Raw genomic sequence first — 23,739 nt, 5'->3', positions numbered from 1 at the left:
TGGTGGTGTGCTGCCTTCTTGAACCGCTACAGCCCATGTATTGTAGGAACATGCACATAGCTTTTAGGAAGGGAGTTCTAAGATTTTGACCAAGCAACAGTGAAAGAATTACATTATAGTTCCAAGTCAGGGTGGTGCCTGACTTGGAGGGGAACTTGCAGGTGGTGATGTTCCCATGCATCTGCTGCCCTTGACCTTCTAGGTGGTAGAGATTGTGGGTTTGGAAGATGCTGTTGAAGGAGCCTTGGGGAGTTGCTGCAGTGCACCTTGTAGATGGTACACACTACTGCCACTGTGCATCGGTGATGGGGGGTGAGAATGTTTATTGTGGTGGATGGGATGCCAATCAAGTGGGCTGTGTGGTCCTACACAGAATATGAATTAAGAGCAGGAGTAGGACACTTGGCCCCTCAAGCCTGCTCTGTCATTCAATAAGATCATGGCTAATCTGATTTTAACCTCATATTCCTGTCTATCACCGATAACCTTTCACCACTACTACCACCCCCCACCCCACCGCCGCTTATCAAGAATCTATCTACCTCTGCCTTAAAGATATTCAAGGACAGTGCCTTCACCACCTTTTGAGGAAGAGAATTCCAAAGTCTCTCAGAGAATTTTTTTTTTCACATCTCTGTACTGGACGGTGTCCTGGATGGTGCTGAGCTTGAGAGTTGTTGGAGTTGCACTCATCCAGGCAAGTGGAGAGCATTCCATCACACTCTGGACTTATCCCTTGTAGATGGCAGTCAGGCTTTGGGGAGTCAGGAGGTGAGTTACTCACTGCAGAATTCCCAGCCTCTGATCTGCTCTTGTGGCCACAGTATTTATATGGCTAGTCCGGTTCAGTTTCTAGTCAATGGTAACCCCCAGGATGTTGATAGTGGGGTATTCAACAATGGTAATGCCATTGAATTTCAAGGGGAGATGGTTAAATTCTCTCTTGTTGGAGGTGGGCATTGCCTGGCACTTGTGTGGCATGAATGTTACTTGCCACTTACAAGCCCAAGCCTGAATATTGTCCAGGTCTTGATGTATATGGACACAGACTACTTCAGTATCTGTGGAGCTCCGAATGGGGCTGAACATTGTGCAATCATGTGTGAACATCGCCACTTCCGACTTGTGATGGAGGGAAGGTCATTGATGAAACAGCTGAAGATGGGTGGGCTGAGGACACTACCCTGAGGAACTCCTGCAGCGATGTCCTGGGACTGAGATGATTGAGCTCCAATGACCACAACTATTTTCCTTTGTGCTAGGTTTGATTCAAACCAGCAGAGAGTTTTCTCCCTGATTCCCATTGACTTCAGTTTTGCTAGGGCTCCTTGTTACCTCGGTTAAATGCTGCCTTGATGTCAAGGGCTGACACTCTCACCTAATTTCTTGAGTTCAGTTCTTTTGTCCATGTTTGGACCAGGGCTGTAACGAGGTCAGGAACTGAATGGCACTGGTGGAACCCAAGCTGAGTGTCAGTGAGCAGGTTAATGCTGAGTAAGTGTTACTTGATAGCACTGTTGACGACACTCTCCATAGCTTTACTAATGATCATGGATAGACTGATGGGGCGGTAATTAGTCGGGTTGGATTGTCCTGCTTTTTGTGGACAGGGCATACCTTGGCAATTTTCCACATTGCTGGGTAGGTGCCAGTGTCGTAGCTGTACCGGAACAGCTTGACTAGGGCATAGCAAGTTCTGGAGCACAAGTTTTCAGTACTATTCCCAGAGTGTTGACAGTGCCCATAGGCTTTGCAGTATCCAGTGCCTTCAGCCGTTTCTTGATATCACGTGGAGTGAATTGAATTGGCTGAAGACTGGCACCTGTGATGCCGGGACCTCAGGAGGAGGCCGAGATGGATCATTTACTCGGCACTTCTGGCTGAAGATGGCTGCAAATGCTTCAGCTTCGTCTTTTGCACTGATGTGCTGAGCTCCCCCATCATTTAGGATGAGGATATTTGTGGAGCCTTCTCCTCCAGTGAGTTGTTTAATTGCCCACCACCATTCACGACTGGATGTGGCAGGACTGCAGAGCTTAGATCTGATCCGTTGGTTGCGGGATTGCTTAGCCCTGTCTATTGCATGCTGCTTCCACTGTTCGGCATGTGCTATAGCTTCACCGGGTTGACACCTCATTTTTAGGTGTGCCAGGTGCTGCTCCTGGCATGCCTTCCTGCTTTCTTCATTGAACCAGGGTTGATCCCCCCGGCTTGATGGTAATGGTAGAGTGGGGAATATGCCGGGCCTTGGGGTTACAGATTGTGATTGAGTATTATTCTGCTGCTGATGGTCCACAGCTCCTCATGGATGCTTAATTTTAAGTTGATTGCCACACAACACAATGGAGGACATCCTCAACGGGAGTGGATCTCCACAAGGACTGTGCTATGGTCACTCCTACCTATACTGTCATGGACAGATGCATCTGCAACAGGTAGATTGGTGAGGATGAGGTGAAGTAGGTTTTTCCCTTTTAGTTCCCTCGCCACCTGCCAAAGATCCCATGTACCAACTATGTCCTTCAGGACTCGGCCAGCTCTGTCAGTAGTGGTGCTACTGAGGCACTCATGGTGATGGATATTGAAGTCCCCACCCAGAGTACATTTTGTGCCCCCTCAGTGCTTCCTTCAAGTGGTGGTCAACATGGAGGAGCACTGATTCATCAGCTGAGGGGTCACTGTAGGTGGTAACTAGCAGGAGGTTTCCTTGTCCATGTTTGACCCGATGCCATGAGACTTCATGGGGTCTGGAGTCAATGTTAAGGACTCCCAGGGTAACTCCCTCCTGACTGTAGGCCACTGTGCGCCACCTCTGGTGATGGTGGTGGCTGGGACATTGTCTGTAAGGTAAGATTCTGTAAGTATGACTATGTTGCTTGACTGGTCTGTGAGACAGCTCTCCCAATTTTGGCACAAGCTCCCAGATGTTCGTAAGGAGGACCTTGCAGGGATGACAGGCTGGGTGTGGTGTTGCCTAGGTCAATGCCGGGTGGTCCATCCGGTTTCATTCCTTTTAGACTTTGAGCGGAATCATCTGGTCCCATTGGTAGTGGGTGTCATGGTGGGCGTGAGCGGACAATGTGGTGAGAAGACCAAAAATCGGTTTTACGCCATTGTGAAACCAGTTTGCGATCGTCCACTTCATTGGCCAATGGCGGGCCACATCTCCCACTGCCGCAAATCGGAAACCTAATTTCAATGCTTTAGCATCTCATATAATCCCTGCTCGCTGGAATCATCCTCCCATGCTGGATCATACGGGTACATCATGACGACATGTTTCACAACTGACATAGAGACGTGCACCTAGCAACTTGCACTTCACTCAAGACCGAGTTTTGTTTGCCTACCTTGCTTCGGGCACTTGTGGTCATCAGTGCCAGGCTTCGCAAGCAGCACCACATCACTTTTAGGGGGGGCTCACGGCCAGGCCTCTACCCACCAGACCAGCCATAAGGTGGGGGTGGCTTTTCAGTGGCTGCAGGGCTAGGGCTTGCTTAGTGAAGTGGCAGAAGTGGCCTCAGGCATGGGTAGAGGCTGCAGGACATGGGCTGTACTGGGAAAGAGGGGTATCCCAAGGTGTGTGTGGGGGCACATGTTGATCTGCGCAGCATGGATGAGATCATTCAACCTCTTTCTGCACTGGATGGCCACCTCTTCTTTGCAGCGTTAGCACTGACCACCACTGCCACCGTCTCCTAAGCCAGAGTGGTGAGATTGCTGGAACTCCTGCAGCCAGTGCAGGGGTGGAGGACATCACAGCAGGCCTCCAAAAGGCACTCCAGTGACGGGTCGCTGAACTCTTCTTGGCTTTTAGAGCTATGTCTTCACTGGAGCAGTCCTGGGCTGTAAGCATTGAGAAGTGTGCACACAGCTGCAGTTTAAATATGGCGCCCAGCGTGAGGAATTGGCAAGGTAACGCCATGGTGGACAAATCGCAGGCCACCCGCAACGAGATGGCGTGTTTCCTGTGGCCGCATAACTAATGAGGTAGGAAGCGGACGATATGGTGTGAAAACCCGCCATTGCGGCCGGCAGGTAAAACAATTTTTTTCATGCCCATTACCACGCTTAGTGCAGTTCTGGGATGATTCCACCCTTTGTAGCGGTTTGATGCAACTGAGTGGCTTGCTCGGCCATTTCAAAGGGAATTTAAGAGTCAACCACATTTCTGTGGGTCTGGATTCACATCCATGCCAGACCCAACAGCAGATTTCCTACCCTGAAGGGCATTAGTCAACCAGATGATAATTGACAATGGCCTTTAGACTAGCTTTTAATTCTACCAGCTGCTATGGTGGGACTTGAAATCTTTAGTCTGGACTTCTGGATTACTAGTCCAGTGACATTACCACTATGCTACCACCTCCCCTTAGTTGGTTGTTTTACTTTATTGAAAAGAAGCATAAAATTTGCAGGTATCTGAAGAAAGGTCATCTGATGTTGGAACCCTCATTCATGCCTTTGTTATGTCTAGATTTGGCGATTCCAACACGCTCCTGGCTGGTCTTCCATATTCTACCCTCCATAAACCTGAGGTCATCCAAAACTCTACTGCCCATGTCTTTGCTCGACCAGGTCCCACCCCTGGGATCCCTGTGCTCGCTGAACTACTCTGGCTCCCAGTCAAGTATTGTCTTGGTTTTAACAGTCTGATCCTTATTTTCAAAGCCCCCATGATCTCGCCGCTCTCTGCCTCTGTAATCTCCTCCATTCCTAAAACCCCCTGATATTACTGTGCTCATCTCATTCTGGCCTCATGAGCATCCTTGATTTCACCATTGCTGGCCATGCCTTCAGCTGCCTAGCGCCTGAGCTCTGCAATAAACACCCTAAACTCCTCTGCCGTTCTACCTCTCTTTCTTCCTTGAAGATGCTCCTTAAAAACTACCTCTGACCAAGCTTTTGGCCATCTGCTTAAAATTGCCTGATGTGGCTCAGTATCTTAATTTTATTTTATAATGCTCTTGCGATGCACCTTGGGGCATTTTATTATGTGAAAAGTGCTATCTAAATATATATATTGCTGTTACTGAAATTCATCTGATTTTATTGTGACCAGGACTGCATTATATGATGTTTGCCCAAAATGATTATGTCATTTCACAACTTTGTTCCAATAGATGTGTCAAAAATGGATGTTGCCTTGGACTGCTAGTACTGATGACCTTATGTGTGATTGTTGTGTTTAATGCTGTGGTATTAGTCTCATGAGGTTTGCATACTTCAAACATTATGCCAGTATAGGCAATTCTGACCTCATGTGAATATTTGTTTCTGCATTTAGGAGGCCTGGCTTGGGCTGAAACCAGCAATATCATGCTTTGGAGAGGGAAAAAATATTGTTCCAACCATTCATGTCCAAGACTTAGCTTCGTAAGTATAGAACAAAAGCAAAGAGAAGAACTTTACTTTAAAGTCAAGGATATCAGCGGTGCTGTACTCCTTGCTTAATTTAATATAAGGAGTACAGTTTAGTCAACTGTCCCAAGTACATAATTCTGTTGCATACAGCAATTCTGTCATTACCATCATAACTGGACAGTCTTGTACCCCTGTTGGTTCTTCACCTGTCTTTTAAGTTAGTTGGATCTCTGAGGGACTGGCTGTGACTTATTCTATGCCGTCCTCAACCTGAGTGAAAACTACACTTTATGTTTCTTAAAACATGTAATTTTCATTAACATTTTAAAGATGTGATTAAACAATAGAGGTTGGTTCCTCATGTGGCAGTAATTGAAGTTAGCCCAGTTTATTGCATGGCTTGCTTGTGCTTTCCCTTATTATTCCATCATATAGTAAACCCTTGAAATAGCTGCTTGAAATGGAAGGAGGAGTAGATTTGATCATTTTCTCTTCTTTTCTGCAGAATGTATTGACCTCTTGCTGGGCCACAGTATCATGAGTATAGGATGACTTCCTGCGTTTTGTTCAAGTGCTGTTCATAAAGAAAAATAAAGACTTGCATTTACATAGCACCTTTCATGAACACCAGACATCTCAAAGTACTTTACAACTAATGAAATACTTTTAAAGTGTAGTCACTGCTGTAATGTCAAACAGCAGTGTGATGATAATAACCTGAAAATCTTTTTTTGTGATGTTGACTGGGGGATAAATATTGGCCAGGATACCAGGGATAACTCCCCTACTTTTCTTTGAAATAGTCCCATGGGATTTTTTTGTGTTTACCTGAGAGGGTAGATGGGGCCTCAGTTTAATGTCTCATGAAAGACAGCAACTCAAATAGTGCAGCAACTCCATGCAGTACTGCACTGGAGGATTAGGCTTGTTTTTTGTGCTCAAGTCCTAGAGTGGGACTTCAACCTGCAACCTCCTGACAGAGGACCAACTGAGCCACGGCTGGCACTCATTTCAGTTATTCAGTGTGAACCCTGACAGTGAGTTTTGTCAGGATATTGAACCACAGCAATGTTACACCCAAACCAGATCTTGCCCTTATCAATGGATATGGACACAATGGGAATGAAGTTAGACTTAGTGGGTATCATAAAATGGGCAGTATCCTATTGGACACCCATTATACTTCTGACTCAACATCCAGTTCCATTTATTTTAACAGAACTGAATTTTATATGGGGCCCATAACAAGCAGATGATGCAATGAAACCCAATTAGCACATCTTTTCAAGATGAATTTCTATCCTATTCCTACAGCAAAACTCACTGGACAGTGATCAGGAAGGACACCCTGGTGAATTTTGCCCTTGCTAACTAAGGTGTGATGTCAACCATGGTGCCCCTATCATTACCCAAAACTGAGATGAACTAACTGAGCTCATGACAAGGGATTGAACCCGGGACCTTCCTCATTTGAATCACTCAGGTGCTTAATAAAGTTGCTGAGCCTTAAGGAGAGCCTCTTACACGCATATTTTATTCAAAGGACTTCATTCTTTTGAAAAAAATACAGTTATAAAAATGTTAATTAACATTTTTAAAAATAATGTCAAATACTAAAGTATCCCCAGTGTTCTGGTCAATATTTACCCCTCAGTGCAACAGTAAACTGAGGCCCTGTCTGCTCTTTCAGTTGGAAGTAAAAGAACCCATGGCATTATTTTGAAACTGATTATCAGGTCACTTAGCACAAAATATTCTGTCTCTAACATGTTGTTGTAGCCAGAGTATTTATGTGACTGGTCCAAATTCAACTTTAAACATAACCACAGCTGTGGCTCAGTTAGTAGCATGCTCAGCTCTGAGTTAGAGGGTTGTCAGTTCAAGTGTCACTCCAGGACTTCAGCATAAAAATCAAGGCTGATGCACCAGTGCAGCATTGAGGGAGCATCAGAGGTGTCATGTTTCAGATGCGACAGTAAACTGAGGCCCTGTCTGCTCTTTCGGGTGGACATAAAAGAACCCATGGCACTATTTTGAAAAGAGAAGGGGACTTATCCCCAGTGTTCTGGTTATATTTACCACTCAATCAATATTACAAAAAAAACCAGATTATCGGGTCACTTAGCACAGAATATTCTGTTTCTAACATGCTGTTGTAGCCAGAGTATATGACTGGTCCAGTTAAGTTTCTAGTCAATGATGAACCCCCACACCTCACCCACCCGCCCCCAGGATGTTAGTAGCAGGGAATTCAACATTGGTAATGTGATTAAATGTCAAGGGGAGGTTTCCTTTTGTTGGAAATGGTCAGCCTGACACTTTTGTGGCACCACTCAGCAGCCCAGACCTGATTGTTGTATGCAGGAATTGAGCGCTTCATTAGCAAATGTAACTGAAAACTGCAATCATCAGCAAACATCCCTACTTCTGGCCCTATGATGGAGGATGGTCATTGATGAAGCAGCACATGAGCCTTGGACACTTTCCTGAGGAACTTCTGATATCCCAGGGCTAAGGTGGTTGGCCTCCACAACCGTCTTCCTTTGGTTTTAATAGCAACAGGAGAGGTGGAAATAAATAAAGAGTTTTGTAATGAGTGTTATTAGGGGTGATTCCTCACTCCTTTTGGGGAATGCAGGTCAGAGAATAGGGGTACAATATTGTGGCTATACGGTATCTCATTCTTACAATCCTTTCAAGTGTGACTTATCCCATTGAGATCAGAGAATCGCCCCTTAATTTAGACTTGTTGAAATATCACTTTCACATGGATTTATTGTTTTTGTTTGGTAAATTATCACAAACTTCCAGGCAGTGGAAGTGAAAGACACTGTGGTTATTCCAGCACCAGTGTATTTATGAGTTTTTTCTGTTTCAAAGGAGTGACTTTTTTTGGCCTTATTTTGCAGAGTGTTACAAAATGTAATGGAACGTAAGCCAAAATCGTACTACATTCTTGCATTGGATGACTCAAAGCACCAGCTGAAAGAGATACTCAAGGTAAACACTTAGAGGTCCTTCCTGAAAGAAAGACGTGCATTTATATAGCACCTTTCACTTCCACCGGATGTTTCAAAGCTCTTTACAGGCAATAAAGTACTTTTGAAGTGTAGTCACTGTTATAACTGTTATAATCTAGAACGATAAGTTTCAATCTGTTCTATTTTGATTGTGTCATGTCATCTTATAGGGAAAAATTATCCCCCCGTTGGGGGGAAAGTGCAGATGCGGGTGCGGGCTGGCGCACCTCCGATCGGCGCCCTCGATTGGGGGCATGCTGCCATTTTACAGGGGCCAGCCAATTAAGGCCCGCCCAGCGTGACGTCCGCCAGGAAGCTCCCTGTGCGGGCGGGGTGGGGGGGGTTTCCCTCAGCCAGGAGTGCGTGCGTGCGAAAGAGCGCACTGATCTCCCCGAGGGTAAGTGCTGCCTCAGGGAGATCGGCTCGGAATTAAAACTTTTAAGACAAATGTTAAAAAAAATTTCCCTGACATGTCTCCTCATGTGGCACTGTCACATGAGTTGGGACATGTCCATCACTTTTAGTGAAACCTTTATTAAGTATTTAAAAACCCCCATGAAACCTCATCCCACCCGTGGATGAGGTTTCATGCTTTTTCTGAAGCCCGCCAGGGCTCTCGGCCTGTCCGCCAACCCTAAGGTTGGACGGGCAGCCCTGTTAATTACCTAAGTTGGTTTATTAATGGCCTCAATAGGCCGCTGACAGGTCGGCGGGTGCACAGCTGACTCGGCTGCAGCCCCGCCGACCTGAAAATGGAAATGATGCAGGGTGACATCGGGAGTTCTGCCCTACGTCATCACACATCATTTTACGCGTCAGCGAGCAGGCCCCACCCCTGCTCGCCAACCGGAAGATCCTCCCCATAAAGTACATAAAATGTAATAGCATATAAATACTTCCAATGACGGATCATTTGCTTGCTTTGCTTTCATCTCAACCTGCGGAACATAAGAACATAAGATATAGGAGCAGGATTGGCCATTTGGCCCCTTGAGCTTGCTCTGCCAGTCAGTAAGGTCAGGGCTGATCTGATTGTGGCCTTAACTCCACCTTCCTGCCTGCTCCTCTCCCTTTTGACTCCCTTGTCGCTCAAACATATGCAAGAAATGACTAGGAATCAACCTAGTCAACCTTCTCTGTCCTGCCTCCAATGCAAGTATATCCCTCCTTAAATAAGTATACCAAAACTGTACACAGTACTCCAGGTGTGGTCTTACCAATGCCCTGTAAAGTTGGAACAAGACTTTACTTTTATACTCCATTGCCCCCTTGCAATGAAGTTCAACATTCCATTTGTCTTGCTGGTTATTTGCTGTACCTGCAAAATGTGTGACCAACTCTCCCTACATCTCCATATCCACAAAACTCTGGTTGCAATAAGCCAGCCTTGAACTCATTCATTTATGAGTCCAGGGAAGGGGTCCCTCGCATAACCCATTGACCTCCCCCCACAGCCCTGAGCTCACCACGGTCTAAGCCAACATGGGCTGTCCTCATTGCTGACTGGAAGTTCCTGTCAGCATGGTAATGAGGCCTTAATAGGTTCTATAATTAACTATAATTGGCTTCAATCAATTGTCCATCACTTTCCAGTGGGCAGCCGATCTAACCTGAGTTGTTCCTCATACAAAATGGCTTGGCATCGGGATCATGGGGCCAGACTGGCACGGAGGCTGGTGGTGCAAATTTGTGTGCCCATCCCACCTCCTGACTGTTGGACATTTTGTCCTTGAACTGACATTTTGGGTGTCATTCTGTTGCAGGTTTCATGTGAATGTTAAAGTTGTAATGGCAATTTTCAGAGAAATAGAGTTCTCATGGTGTCCCGGTCAACATTGCTCCCAACCAATACCACAGATTAACTAGTCATTTACCTCAGTTCTTTTTGTGGGATGTTATTGGTGCAGTATGTACACCTCTTTTGTTTATACAACAGTCAATAGACTTCAAAAGCGATTCATTGTGTGATATGCTTTGAGACATTTGGACATGATAATTCCATATAGGGATGTTTCCTCGTATCATAGGGTCAACTATATCAGCATGGGAAATTTAGCCATCGATCTCCAGATCTGTATTGCTTAATTCTATCTTAGACAGTGCCTTCAAGTGCTAGGCAATTGGGTGATCTGTAAAGAATAGCTTAATCTGGAATCCAATACTATTGGAGACCTAGTAAATATAGTAATTATCTTGACAGGCGATCAGCAAACTTGGACCTGGCAAGATCCATCATGTTCCTGAAGGAGATGCCCTGCTCAACTATGACTTGACAGTTAGTACACCATTTATTTCAATCTTTAACCATGCTTATGCTTAACTGTTTGAGTCGCCATTGTATTCAGCAAAATAACAAATAGGCTTTCCATGGCTGCTGCAGTTTTACCAATGTTGCCCACGTCCTGAGAGCAAAAAAGCAGGTTATTTCCAAAACATTGTTGCTGCTGAATGTACTTTCTTCAATAGCATTAATATTTGAAAATCCTATTTGTGCAGCCATTGTTTCTTTCATAAAATTGGGAATTATTGAACTGGGAATTGAACTATAGACTCTCGACATGCTGCACATCCCCCATTAGGAACCATTAATGGGAAAGGACAGAATAGCAAGCAGTGAGAGAATGAGAAGAATGATGAAAAGAAAGAGAACTTGGCTAAATCGATTGAAAGGAAGAAACAAGGCTGGAGAATGTGGGAAGCAAGAATAGGAGATAAATTGGAGGCAATGATGAGTTGGCAGGCAGACTTAAGAGGGACCAGAGAGAAACTGGACAAATTATTGGAAGAGAAGGTTTGAGGCAGGAACAGTTGCAAAACATACTGTGGGTGCTGACCAGTGTAAGGGGGAGGGAGGAGGTTACACTGGCTTATTTTCTACACACAAGTAGTGGATTTTGCAAACTATAGAATACAGGAATAGAGAGAAGCTCATTCTTCATCTGAAAAACAAAAGGCAGGTTAACCTGTTGAGTGGCATAAAAACAGAAAATGCTTGAAATACTCAACAGGTCAAACAACAACTGTGGAGAGAAACAGAGTTAACGTTTTAGGTTGATGACCCTTCAGATTTCTGATGAAGGGTCTTTGTCCTGAAACGTTAACTTTGTTTCTCTCTCCACCGACGCTGCCTGACCTGCTGAATATTTCCAGCATTTTCAATTTTTATTTCAGATTTCCAACATCTACAGTTTTTAAATACTGCGGATGCTGGAAATCTGAAACAAAAACAAAAATTGCTGGAAAAACTCAGCAGGTCTGACAGTATCTGTGGAGAGAAAGACAGAGTTAACATTTCGAGTCCGTATGACTCTTCTTGTTCTGAAGAAGAGTCATACGGACTCGAAACGTTAACTCTGTCTTTCTCTCCACAGATGCTGTCAGATCTAGTGAGTTTTTCCTGCAATTTTTGTTTTTGTCTACAGTATTTTGCTTTTGAGTGGGCTTGTTTCACCAGAATCTTTCACTGTGGCTCTGCCAGTGTAATTTTAACTTCATCCACAAGGCAAACTTCCTTGAACTGTTTTCTTTATTAATTTCACTTTTCAAAATTTGAAGTTTTAGTGTTTAAATTTGTTTTCTGTTCCAACAGCAATCAGATCTTGATCACTTGATGGCGAATCTGACAATGGAGGCTTTTTACATCAAGGAAAACTTTAACATCCACTGGGTGGCTGAATCCGGTCTTGTGGATAACATTCAGAACCTTATCAAAGAATACAAGCAATCTCGAACGCTTCTGGTAAAGTGGTTTATTGTCTCAGTGATTGATCATTTCTCATGGAGATCTTTTTACCAAATTTCACTTGGCTATTTGAGTATCTGGAATTTTATATTCATCTTCATACTTAATTCCTTCACATAAAGAAAGAAGGAACTATGGGGAAAGCAGAAGCAACTGCAACCTGATGAAAGGCCATCGACTTGAAATGTTAATTTTGTTTCTCTCTTCACAAATGCTGCCCCACCTGCTAAGTGATTCCAGCATTTTGAGCTTTTATTGTACCATGTAAAGATGTTTTGATGCCATCTATATTCACCCACCCCAGCTTTGGACCATTCATTCTTTCCCTATAGTTGACAGTGACAAATGTTGCTGTTATTTTGCATTGGATATTACTGAAAGTTAGAAGAGTGCAATGTTTATTTCTGTTGTTTTCCCTTGCCCCTCCAATTTGCTCCTATCCTGTCCTGAAGACCTTGGATCATGCTGGAGTACAGTTTGCTTCCCTCTGTTTCCTCACCCAAATGACCACTTTTTATAGATGAGCCTAGACCAGAGTGTTCAAACCTCTAGCCAGTGCCACATGCAGGTCCCAAGTGCTGGCAATCTGGCCACCAAAGTAACTTCGTCCATTTTAATTGTTATATTTCTCTCCTTTAACCTGTTTGAATTTTGTGGGCCTGAATGTTTGACAAGTGTTGTTTTAGGCCCTCTGCTTCATTGCTTTCATAGCTGAATAACTCGCAAATCAGAATACTCTCTCTAAACCCCACAAGGAAAGACAAGCCCTCCCCTTCCCTTCAGTTTTCCCTCCCACAAGACCCTCCTGAAACCCCTCTTCCTTATCCCCGCTATCTTCTATGCTGTAGGCCAATAATTATTTCCCACCTCTCCACACATGTGGAAGGCGGACTGGCAGCATGTTAATGAGGCCAGGGAGTTATCATACACAGCCCACCATTCACCCACCCAAAACACACCTGGAGTTAAATTTGGAGCCTGTCTCTTTGCTAAATTAGCCAATAAGGCATTTCAGCCCTGCTACCTCAGTGTTTGTTTTCTGCCTCCCCGCTGAAGGATATTTATTATTTTTCTGAAAGCCTTGTAAGATACTTTGATATTCAGACAAATGCACCCAACATGTTATGATAATTATTTTATTTTCCACAGCCACTAAAAATCGTTATTCTGGGACCCCCTGCAGTGGGGAAAACCTCGGTGGCGGAAAAGTTGGCCAAGCATTACAAGCTGCACCATATCAAAATAAAAGATGTCATTGAAGAGGCTATAGCAAATCTGGTACGTTTATTCTAACCAGACATAAGAAGAGTCAAAAATGAGAAAAGACCACTTGACCCACCCAAACTCATCCCTCCAGTACTCTCACTTTCTAATTGGACCATCCAATTTTATGGCCTGAATCTTTCCCTTGTTGGGAGCATGCGATTGGTGGGCCCAGGAGCAGTTGGGAAACAGGCCCCTGACTGCAATTAACCCCTGACCGTGATTTCACGCTGGCTGGCCAATTAATTACCAGCCAGCGTGAAACTCATGCTGAAAAGCTCAGCGCTGCCAGGGTGGGGACGGGAAGAGGGCCGGCGATGACATCACCGCCGGCACAGGTGAGCGCTTCAGACAGCTGCCTCAACGAACTGCAGACCTGCAAATCACAAAATCACAGAATCACACTGTGCAGAAGAGGCCCTTCGGCCCATCGAGTCTGCACCGACATGTGAGAAACACCTGACCTACCTACCTAATCCCATTTATCAGCACTTGGCCCATAGCCTTGAATGTTATGACATGCCAAGTGCTCATCCAGGTACTTTTTAAAGGATGTGAGGCAACCCGCCTCCACCACCCTCCCAGGTAGCGCATTCCAGACCATCACCACCCTCTGGGTAAAAAAGTTTTTCCTCACATCCTCCCTAAACCTCCTGCCCCTCACCTTGAACTTGTGTCCCCTCGTGACTAAGGGAAACAGCTGCTCCCTATCCACACTGTCCATGCCCCTCATAATCTTGTACACCTCGATCAGGTCGCTCCTCAGTCTTCTATGCTCCAATGAAAACAACCAAGCCTATCCAACCTCTCTTCATAACTTAAATGTTTCATCCCAGGCAATATCCTGGTGAATCTCCTCTGCACCCCCTCCAGTGTAATCACATCCTTCCTATAATGTGGCGACCAGAACTGCACACAATACTCCAGCTGTGGCCTCACCAAGGTTCTATACAACTCCAACATGACCTCCCTACGTTTGTAATCTATGCCTCGACTGATGAAGACAAATGTCCCATATGCCTTTTTCACCACCCCACTAACATGCCCCTCTGCCTTCAGAGATCTATGAACACACACACCAAGGTCCTTTTGTTCCTCAGAACTTCCTAGTGTCATGCCGTTCATTAAATACTTCTTTGTCAAATTACTCCTTCCAAAGTGTATCACATCACACTTTTCAGGGTTAAATTCCATCTGCCACTTATCTGCCCATTTGACCATCCTATCTATATCTTCCTGTAGCCCAAGACACTCAACCTCACTGTTACCAACCCAGCCAATCTTTGTGTTATTCCGCAAACTTACTAATCCTACCCCCCACAAAGTCATCTATGTCATTTATATAAATGACGAATAATAGGGGACCCAGCACAGATCCCTGTGGTACGCCAATGGACACTGGCTTCCAGTCACTAAAGCATCCTTCTGTCATCACCCTCTGTCTCCTACAACTAAGCCAATTTTGAATCCGCCTCATCAAATTACTCTGTATCTCATGTGCATTTGCCTTCTTTATAAGTCCCCCATGTGGGACCTTGTCAAAGGCTTTGCTGAAATCCATATAAACTACATCAACTGCACTACCCTCATCTACACACCTGGTCACCTCCTCAAAAAATTCCATCAAATTTGTTAGGCATGACCTCCCTCTGACAAAGCCATGCTGACTATCTGTGATCAAACCTTGCCTCTCCAAGTAGAAATAGATTCTCCCCTTCAGAATTTTCTCCAATAGTTTCCCTACCACTGATGTGAGACTCACTGGTCTGTAGTTCCTTGGCTTATCTCTACAACCCTTCTTAAATAGCGGAACCACATTAGCTTTCTCCAGTCCTCTGGCACCTCCCTCGTGGCCAGTGAGGAATTAAAAATTTGGTCAGAGCCCCTGCGATCTCCTCCCTTACCTCCCTCAGCCGTCTGGGATACAAATCGTCCAGACCTGGAAATTTGTCCACTTTTAAGCCTGCCAACACCTCCAATACCATGTCACTCCCTATGTCAATTTGCCCAAGAACCTCGCAGTCTCCCTCCCCGAGTTCCATACCTTCATCCTCATTCTCCTGATGTGAAGTATTCATTCAACACTCTAGCGATGTCCCCTAGCTCCACCCATAGATTGCCCCCTTGGTCCCTTATGGGCCCTACTCTTTCCCTGGTCATCCTCTTCCCATTGATATACTTATAGAATATCTTGGGATTTTCCCTACTTCCTACCAGCCAGAGCTTTCTCAGATCCCCTCTTTGCTCTCTGAATTGCTTTATTAAGCTCCACCCTGCACTTTCTGTACTCCATTAATACCTCCACTGATTTGCTCCCCTTGTACCTGCTAAGAGCCTCTCTTTTCCTTCTCATTGTATCCTGAATATCCCTGGTCATCCATGGTTCTTTGGGCTTGTTACTCCTTCCTATCACCCTAGAGGGAACATGTTGAGCCTGTACCTTCCCCATTTCCTTTTTGAACGCCCCCCAGTGTTCCTCTGTAGATTTCCCCACAAGTAACTGTTCCCAGTCTACCTTGGCCAGATCCTGCCTTATTTTACAAAAATCCACTCTCCCCCAATCCAAAACATTTTTTTGCAACTTGTCTATTTCTTTGTCCATAACAAGCTTAAATTGTACCATGTTGTGGTCGCTATCACTAAAATGCTTCCCCACCACCACTTCAGCCACCTGTCCGGCTTCATTCCCCAGAATTAGGTCCAGCACTGTGCCGTCCCTTGTTGGACCCTCTACATATTGTCCTAAAAAGTTCTCCTGTACACATTTCAAGAAATCCACTCCATCCAAGCCCTTAACACTATGTCTATCCCAATTAACGTTGGGAAAGTTGGAATCACCTAACATAATTACCCTATTGTTATTGCTTTTACACACCTCCACAAATTGTGCACATATTTGCTCCTTAATTTCCCGCTGACCATCTGGAGGTCTATAATAAACACCTAACAATGTGGCTGCCCCTTTTTTATTACTAAGCTCTACCCACGAAGCTTCATTCGATGCACCCTCCAAGATATGGGGCTGAATTTTCCCCCCGTCAGGGCGGGGAGGTTGATGGACGGGCGCATACGGGCACACTTCCGATCGGCGCCCCCAATTGGGGGCGTGCCGCCATTTTACATGGGCGGGCCAATTAAGGCCCGCCCAGCGTGACGTCCGCACAAAAGCGCTATGCGCTCCCTGTGCGGGCGGCAGGGGGGTTGATCCCAAAATCGAGAGTGCGCTCTTTCACTCATGTGCACGAAAGAGCGCACTCGTCTCCCTGAGGCTAAGTGCTGCCTCAGGGAGATAGGCTTTAAATGTGAAAAAGACAAAAATAGAAAAATAAAATTTCCCTAACATGTCCCCTCATGTCACATGAGTTGGAACATGTCCATAATTTTCACAAAACCTTTATTTAAATTTTTTAAAGCCCGCATGAAACCTCATCACACCCGTGGATGAGGTTTCATGTTTTTTCTAATTCCCGCTGCGGCTCCTGGTCTGCCTGCCAACCTTAAGGTCCTTTAATTACTTAATTGACCCTGTCAATGGCCTCAATTGGCCATTGACTGGTCGGGGGGTGCGCAGCTGATTTTGCTGCGCTCCAGCCTTACTGAAAATTTAAATGGGGCATGGTGACGTCGGGAGTTCACCCCAACGTCACGGCATGTCATTTTACGCGTCGGCAAGCGGGCTCCGCCCCCGCTCGCCAACTCGTAAAATTCCGCCCATCATCTCTCCTTACTGCAGTAACTGACTCCTTAACTAATAATGCAACTCCTCCTCCTCCTCTTTTACCCCCTCCCCTGTCTCGCTTGAAGATTCTATATCCCAGAATGTTGAGCTGCCAATCCGGCCAATTAAGGCCCGCCCAGCATGACGCGCACCTGGAAGCCCTGAGCGCTCCCTGTGCGGGCGGGGGGAGTAAGCTAAATTGGGCACAGAGCTGCCTCAGGGAGATAACTTTGATTTTTAAAAATTTTAACAAAGGAAAAAAAAAATTTAAAAACATGCCCCCTCATGTGACAGTATCACATGAGCTGGAACATGTCTATGAATTTTATTAAAATTTTGTTTTAATGTTTTAAAATCATGAAACCACAGCCCGCCCGTGGGTAAGGTTTCATGATAAATGCGAAGGCCACCTGGGCTCTTCACCTGCCCGCCAACCTGAAGGTTGGACGGGCAGCTCAGTTATTTCAACTGAAATTTAATAGCCTTAATAGGCCTTTGACAGTTCGCCAGGTGCGCATCTGATTGCGGTGCGCGGCCGGCGAACTGAAAATCTGAATGATGCGCGGTGACGTCTGGATGCACGCCCGACATCACCGCGCGTCATCTTACGTGTCAGCGAGCGGGGCCCGCACCTGCTCGCTGACCTGAAGATTCTGAAGTGTATAGCTTAAACTTCTCTAATCCTTCTTAATAGCCCATCCAATTTACATATGGGAAACACTGCTATTTTTCTGTGGTCACTTATCTCTGGGAAGACTTCATTAATTTACTTCTCCGGAAATATTGCAATGTTGCAAACGTGCAGTTACCTTTGCATGTGTTTTTGTTGCAAGCTTTTTTTCTCCTAGATAGCTTGACTTGTGCTAGTGTACACTTCCATGAGTGCCAGTTTCCCTCAGGCACCTCATCAATGTGTCTGTTCTTCATGTGTAAGCCTGGGTATCAGTTGGCAGTAAGTTATTTAATCATGGGTGGATCACAGTCCTGTTACCTGCTGATGTCCACACACTTCACGTTCTTTCCAGAAGAGGAGTAGAGGAGTTACTGGATAGGAATTGAGCTGCAAACGATGGTTGACCTGGTCCTCCTTAGCCCAGAGGCACGGAAGCCAATTGAGGCATACTTTCTTCCACTCTGGCTGAGACATGTGACTCAGCACAGACCAGCAGTGCCTGATGCAAACATTGCTTTTGCCAACTGAACTTTTGTGGGTTAGCTGAGGCCTACTTTTTGAAAAACAAAATGTGTTATTTTCACAGCTTTGTTTTAAACTGAACATTCACCATTTTAGGAATTAAAAAGTATGCAGCCTGATACTGGGGAACTTGAAGAAACTGAAGAAGAAGGTGATGAAATGGCAGCCAGAAATGCCCAGGAACTTCTTGAGCAAGTCAAAGAAAATATGGAGCAAAGTGGTGGTAATGAGTGTTAGGTTTTTTTTGTATTTATTTTTACTTATGAATAAATCAAGATTAGAGTTGAAAAACCTTTTAAACGTTGCATCAAGTTGTAAGTCTATGTATGGCCAAGTAGGCACAATGCATAGCTCCCTCTCACTGCACCAATCCAATAGTTTCTTCTAATGATTCTTTCCTTACAACCTATTTCAATATCACTGATCAATACCAAATGTCAGGACAAGCTCACATTGTGAACTGCTGCCCATTAACAGCATGATTAACTTTAGTAAAAAATTAATTTCCTTTACAACTTGTCACCTTACTGCACTGAACTGATTGACGACTGCCCCGATTTTGTTACATTGGCTTGGATTTTCGCTCCCAAGGCCGATGTGCAAAGTCAGGAAAATTCCTGGCTCGCCACCACTGCCTCGGGAGAAACAGCCCTGAATGGCTGGGGGTTTGCAGGTGTGTGCTGGAGTTGGGCCTGCACCCCAGGAAACAGTTTGGAGGCAGCCACAGGAGCTGCCGAGGTAAAATGTTCAAAAGACCCGCCTTGGTGCTCAGGACTTCGGCCCGATTGCAATAAAAACAGTTAGGCCCTCTAGTCCTCACCCCTCAGACCCCCTCACCCTCCCCCAGATGCCCTCACCCCACACCCACTTTCCATGCCCGTCCATACCAGCTCATGCCCCCCATAGCCCCTCATACCCCTATGCCAACCTGTGCCCCTCTACCCACCCCCTATGGCCCCTAATACGCCCCATGCCAACCTATGCCTCTCTACCCGCCCCACGGCTCATTACACCCTCCATGCAACCTATACCCTTCTACCCACCTCCATGGCCCCTTATATCCCCTATGATAAGTGCTAATGCTTGCTCCCACCTAACACCTTTTGCCCTTACATCCTCCATGCCAGCTGACCCAATATTCACTATGGCAGACCTCAGGAGTGTTAATAAGATCCATGCCAGCTGGTAAAGTCAAAACTAAGGCACAGAGCCATTCCTTGCTGAGAGAATTTAATGACATTGCTCAGTGTCAACATCCTCATATACACCCAGTACCTAGCTATCCCATATTTATATGTGTTCAAATATCCATCACCAGTTTCCCTTAACAATGTAATTTACATTAACAAAGCTTAACAATGTAATTAATAAGACATTGACAAGGAGCCAGGCTGAGATGAAATAAAATAAAGTTCTAAGTATCTATTATAGACTTTACTGTATAAATATTCTCATTGATAAAAGCCCATTCAATACATTTAAATCTCTTCAAGTACTTAATCTCTTATAAAAACAAACATTTGTATTCAAAGCCCTACATCAAAGGCAGCTAATCCTTTAATAACCTCTCAGAGCTGTCAGTAAAACTATGAACTTACAGGGCCCCGCCACTGTGATAATGATAGGTTGGAGAAGCAGTCAAGCAGTAATAATACTACAATGCTAGCCATCAGGCTTATGTCAACAAACAGCTAGTGAGATTGCAAGCACTGATTGTTTTCAACTCAGTGACACAGCAGGCTGTTTTTTAATTCAAAATTTAAAGAGCAGGGGATTTAAATAACTTGATAGCTTGACAGTTCCACAGACTTTATTCACTTTTTACGCACATTCATGGCTACTCTTAAAAGTCATAGGTCACACACTGTGGGAAAAAAACCTTGCAGAACTTATTTACTTTTTATGCACATTCATGATTATTCTTAAAAATTGTAGGTCACACATTGTGTGAAATGAACCTCGCTGCAGCGAAACTGGCATCTGTTTGAACTAAGCACTGAGTTCAAATGGCCCAGCTAGGTTCAGGTTTCCCCCATTTGTCAAATCACATACTACGCGCGCGCACCCCCCCCCCCCCGCCACCTCAGCATGAAAATGCGATCTGTTAGAAGTGGGGGCAGGTCTTCCAGATTTGGGATCCCAGCACCATTTCGAATAAGGCAGACTCTGCGAAAATCCGGGCCATTGTTTGCTGTATGTTCCATAATCTTTTTCTATACCACAGCATATGATAGCATATAGTTATATTGCACATGGTACCAAACTAAATTAATGTGAGAAGGGTGGGCTTATGCCATTCACTCTGACTGCAGTATTAGGTTATGCACAATGTTTGGTATTGATGGAGAGCTGAGGTGTTTATAAATGGCTCATAAGTTATCCTGTGTAGCAAGTTCAAGAGTTGTTACTGATTATACAATTAATACTTTATGTGCCATTTCAAACTGCAACATGATTATAGTCTATAATTTGAATCTGAATACGTAGAACAGACAGTGTTCAAGAGTCTGAAAGTTAGTTGTTACGTTTCAATTTATTACTAAAATATCTTCATAAATATAAACGTAGAATTTACTATGTGTGAACACAGTTATAAATTACTATTGTAAGAGCACAATGGCCTTGATATAAATATTCCCAACAACAGGCGGGGACAGTAAAAATTTAATAATGGGGAGCATGCCCTCATCCCATTACTTAAGTGTCTGTTGTCATTTTTACAGTAGCAGGTAGCATGCAGATTCACGTTTAGAGGTAGGACACTTAACTAAGATAATTAAATTAGATTTCCAAGATGTAATTGGAACTCTGGGTTAAATTTAACAGCTGTAATCCAGGTTCCCATGGGCTCAAGAAACCTGGCAATGAATGTGCTTGTAAAGGCATGGAGTCATTACAGCATAAAAGGAGGCCATTCAGCCCATCAAGTGCATGCTGACAATCCAGTCAGTCCTATTTCCCTGCCCTATCCCCCTGGACTTGCAAGTTTATTTCCTTCAAGTGCCCATCCAATTTCCCTTTGAAATCGTTGATCGTCTCGACTTCCACCTTCTTCATAGGTAGGGAGTTCCAGATCATGATCACTCGCTGCATAAAAAAGTTCTTCCTCATATTCCCTGTGTATCTCATGCCAAAAGCCTTAATTCTGTGTCCCTAGTCCTCAGCTAATGGGAACAACTCTTCTTTGTCTACCTTAACTAAACCAGTTATAATCTTATACACATCTGTCAAATCTCCCCTCAACTTCATTTGCTCCAAGGAGAACAACCCTGGCTTCTTAAACCTGACCTTGTAGCTAAAATCTCCCATCCCTGAAACTATTCTGGTAATTCTCTACTGCACCCTCTCAAGGACCCTCACATCCTTCCTAAGGTGTGGTGACTGGAACTGGATGTAATACTCTTGCTAAGGCCTAACCAGAGCTTTGTAAATGTTCAGCATAACTTCCCTGCTTGTACACGATGGCCAGCATCTTCCGGTGGGCAAGCAGGGGCGCGGCCCACTCGCCGACACATCAAATGATGCGGGGTGACGTCAGGCGTGTGCCCCAACATCACCCTGTGTCATTTAGATTGTCAGTTCAGCGGGCCCACATCCGGATTGGCTGCGCACCTGCCGAACTGTCAACGGCCTATTAAGGCCATTAAAAAACTAATTAAGATGATTAATGACCTGCCCATCCAACCTTAAGGTTGGCGGGCAGGTTGGGAGCGCTGGCGGCCACGGGCGGGATGAGGTTTCATTGTCGAATCAAAAAACTAAGAGACACTTTTAATTAACGTTGTGTCCATGTTAACATTGTCACATGAGGGGACATGGATGGTGAATGAAATTTTCACTGCAGTAAATTTTTTGGTTTGGGAGGCGATCTCCCTGAGGCAGCACTTAGTCGCGAAGGAGCGCACTTCCGACTTTAGGAATCCCCGCCCACCCGCACAGGAAGCGCATAGGGATTCCCTGCGGACGTCACGCTGGGTGGGCCTTAATTGGCCCACCCACTAAAAATGGTGGTGTGCTCCCGATCGGGGTTGCCGATTGGAGGGCCACCCGCCCCCGCACTCCTCCCCCCCCCCCCCCCCCCCAAACATCGGGGGGAAAATTTTGCTCAATATCTCTATTTATGAAGCCCCAGATTCCATATGCTTTGGTAACTACCCTCTGGTTTCGAGAATAATGTATTTCCTTCTTTATTCTGACTGATGACCTTTTCGTTTTCAACTTTGCAGGTCGTCTGGATGATTCTTTCATCATCAAGTTTATGAAAGAGAAACTGTTATCTATGCCGTGCCTGAACCAGGGTTTCATTCTTGATGGCTTTCCTAAGAACTATTTACAAGCCAAGGAACTCTTTAGTTGTAAGATTTGTACATTTTAATATAATTTCACAATTGTCACCTTGAATTGCAGGTTGGCCCCAGTGCAGCCTGACACGCCAGCCTAAAAATACACATTGACACTGATTAGAACGAGGTTAGGGATATATGTATAAATATATTTAATGCAAGTAAAGGAACATTCCATGAGAACACATTTTTTCAGTGTGTTTTAAAACAAAATCAAATCCCGTTCATTGTTATTTTTCCATCACAGCAGAGCTACCTGTCACCATTACAATGCACAACTCAGGAGTGTGATGGAATACTCGCCACTAGCCTAGAGGAGTGCAGCTCCAACAACACTCAATAAGCTCGAGAATATATGGGACAAAGCAGCCAATTTGACCTACACTCCATCCACCACCTTAAACATTCACTTCCTCCACCACCAGTGCATAGAGGCAGCAGTGCATGCTATATACAAGATGCACTGCAGCAAGCCAAGGCTTCTTCGAAAGCACCTTCCAAACTTGCAAACTCTACCACCTAGAAAAACAAGGGCAGTAGACGCATGGGAACACCACTATCTGGAAGTTCCCCTCCAAATTACACGCCATCATGACTTGGGACTATATCACTGTTCCTTCACTGTTGCTGGGTCAAAACCCTGAAACTCCTTCTCTTAACAACACTGTACCTACACCATAGGGACTGCAGTGTTCAAGAAGGCGGCCCGCCAGCACCTTCTCAAGAGCAATTAGAAATGCATTGTAAATACTGGCCTTGCTAGCGTTGCCCTCCATCCCATGAACAAATAAAACAAAAAGCAGTATGAAGTTTACAAGCTGCCACCATTGGAAGCAACAGGCATGGGTAATACCACATCATGATCCCTATGCCTGTTTTCAGTTTTGTAGCCTTCATCTCCCTTCCTGTTTTCTTTCTCAGTTCTCTCCAACTCTCTAATTCTTTCTATTTCAGTCAATTGCAGAAAAATAATAGAAGGGCAAACAGACCACTGAAAAATGATGATGTGAATCTGGGAGCTGGATGCAGTACATTCTAGATGAAGCTAATGAACCTGACCCTAATTCACACTGGTTGCAAATTTTGCTGTCTGG

At 44.8% G+C, this 23,739-nt stretch overlaps 1 protein-coding gene across 3 annotated transcripts in view; it reads left to right on the top strand.

Annotated features, from left to right (window-relative positions):
• ak7b (adenylate kinase 7b) overlaps window positions 1-23,739 on the top strand; it is a 61,168-nt gene that overhangs the window by 20,816 nt on the left and 16,613 nt on the right. For 2 of the 3 annotated variants that reach the window (XM_078563319.1, XM_078563321.1), the window contains 7 exons: window positions 5,288-5,376; window positions 8,274-8,364; window positions 10,585-10,659; window positions 11,974-12,123; window positions 13,276-13,404; window positions 18,399-18,525; window positions 22,529-22,657. In XM_078563319.1, the coding sequence (XP_078419445.1) occupies window positions 5,288-5,376; window positions 8,274-8,364; window positions 10,585-10,659; window positions 11,974-12,123; window positions 13,276-13,404; window positions 18,399-18,525; window positions 22,529-22,657 (790 nt within the window). The remainder of the gene's footprint in view (window positions 1-5,287; window positions 5,377-8,273; window positions 8,365-10,584; window positions 10,660-11,973; window positions 12,124-13,275; window positions 13,405-18,398; window positions 18,526-22,528; window positions 22,658-23,739) is intronic. The other variant, XM_078563320.1, reaches the window with a different exon arrangement.

Source organism: Cetorhinus maximus, chromosome 18 (assembly GCF_964194155.1).
Source record: "Cetorhinus maximus chromosome 18, sCetMax3.hap1.1, whole genome shotgun sequence".
NCBI classification, from domain to species: domain Eukaryota; kingdom Metazoa; phylum Chordata; class Chondrichthyes; order Lamniformes; family Cetorhinidae; genus Cetorhinus; species Cetorhinus maximus.
The sequence above is the reverse complement of the archived record's forward strand: the minus strand, read 5'-3'. Positions and strand labels throughout refer to the sequence as shown.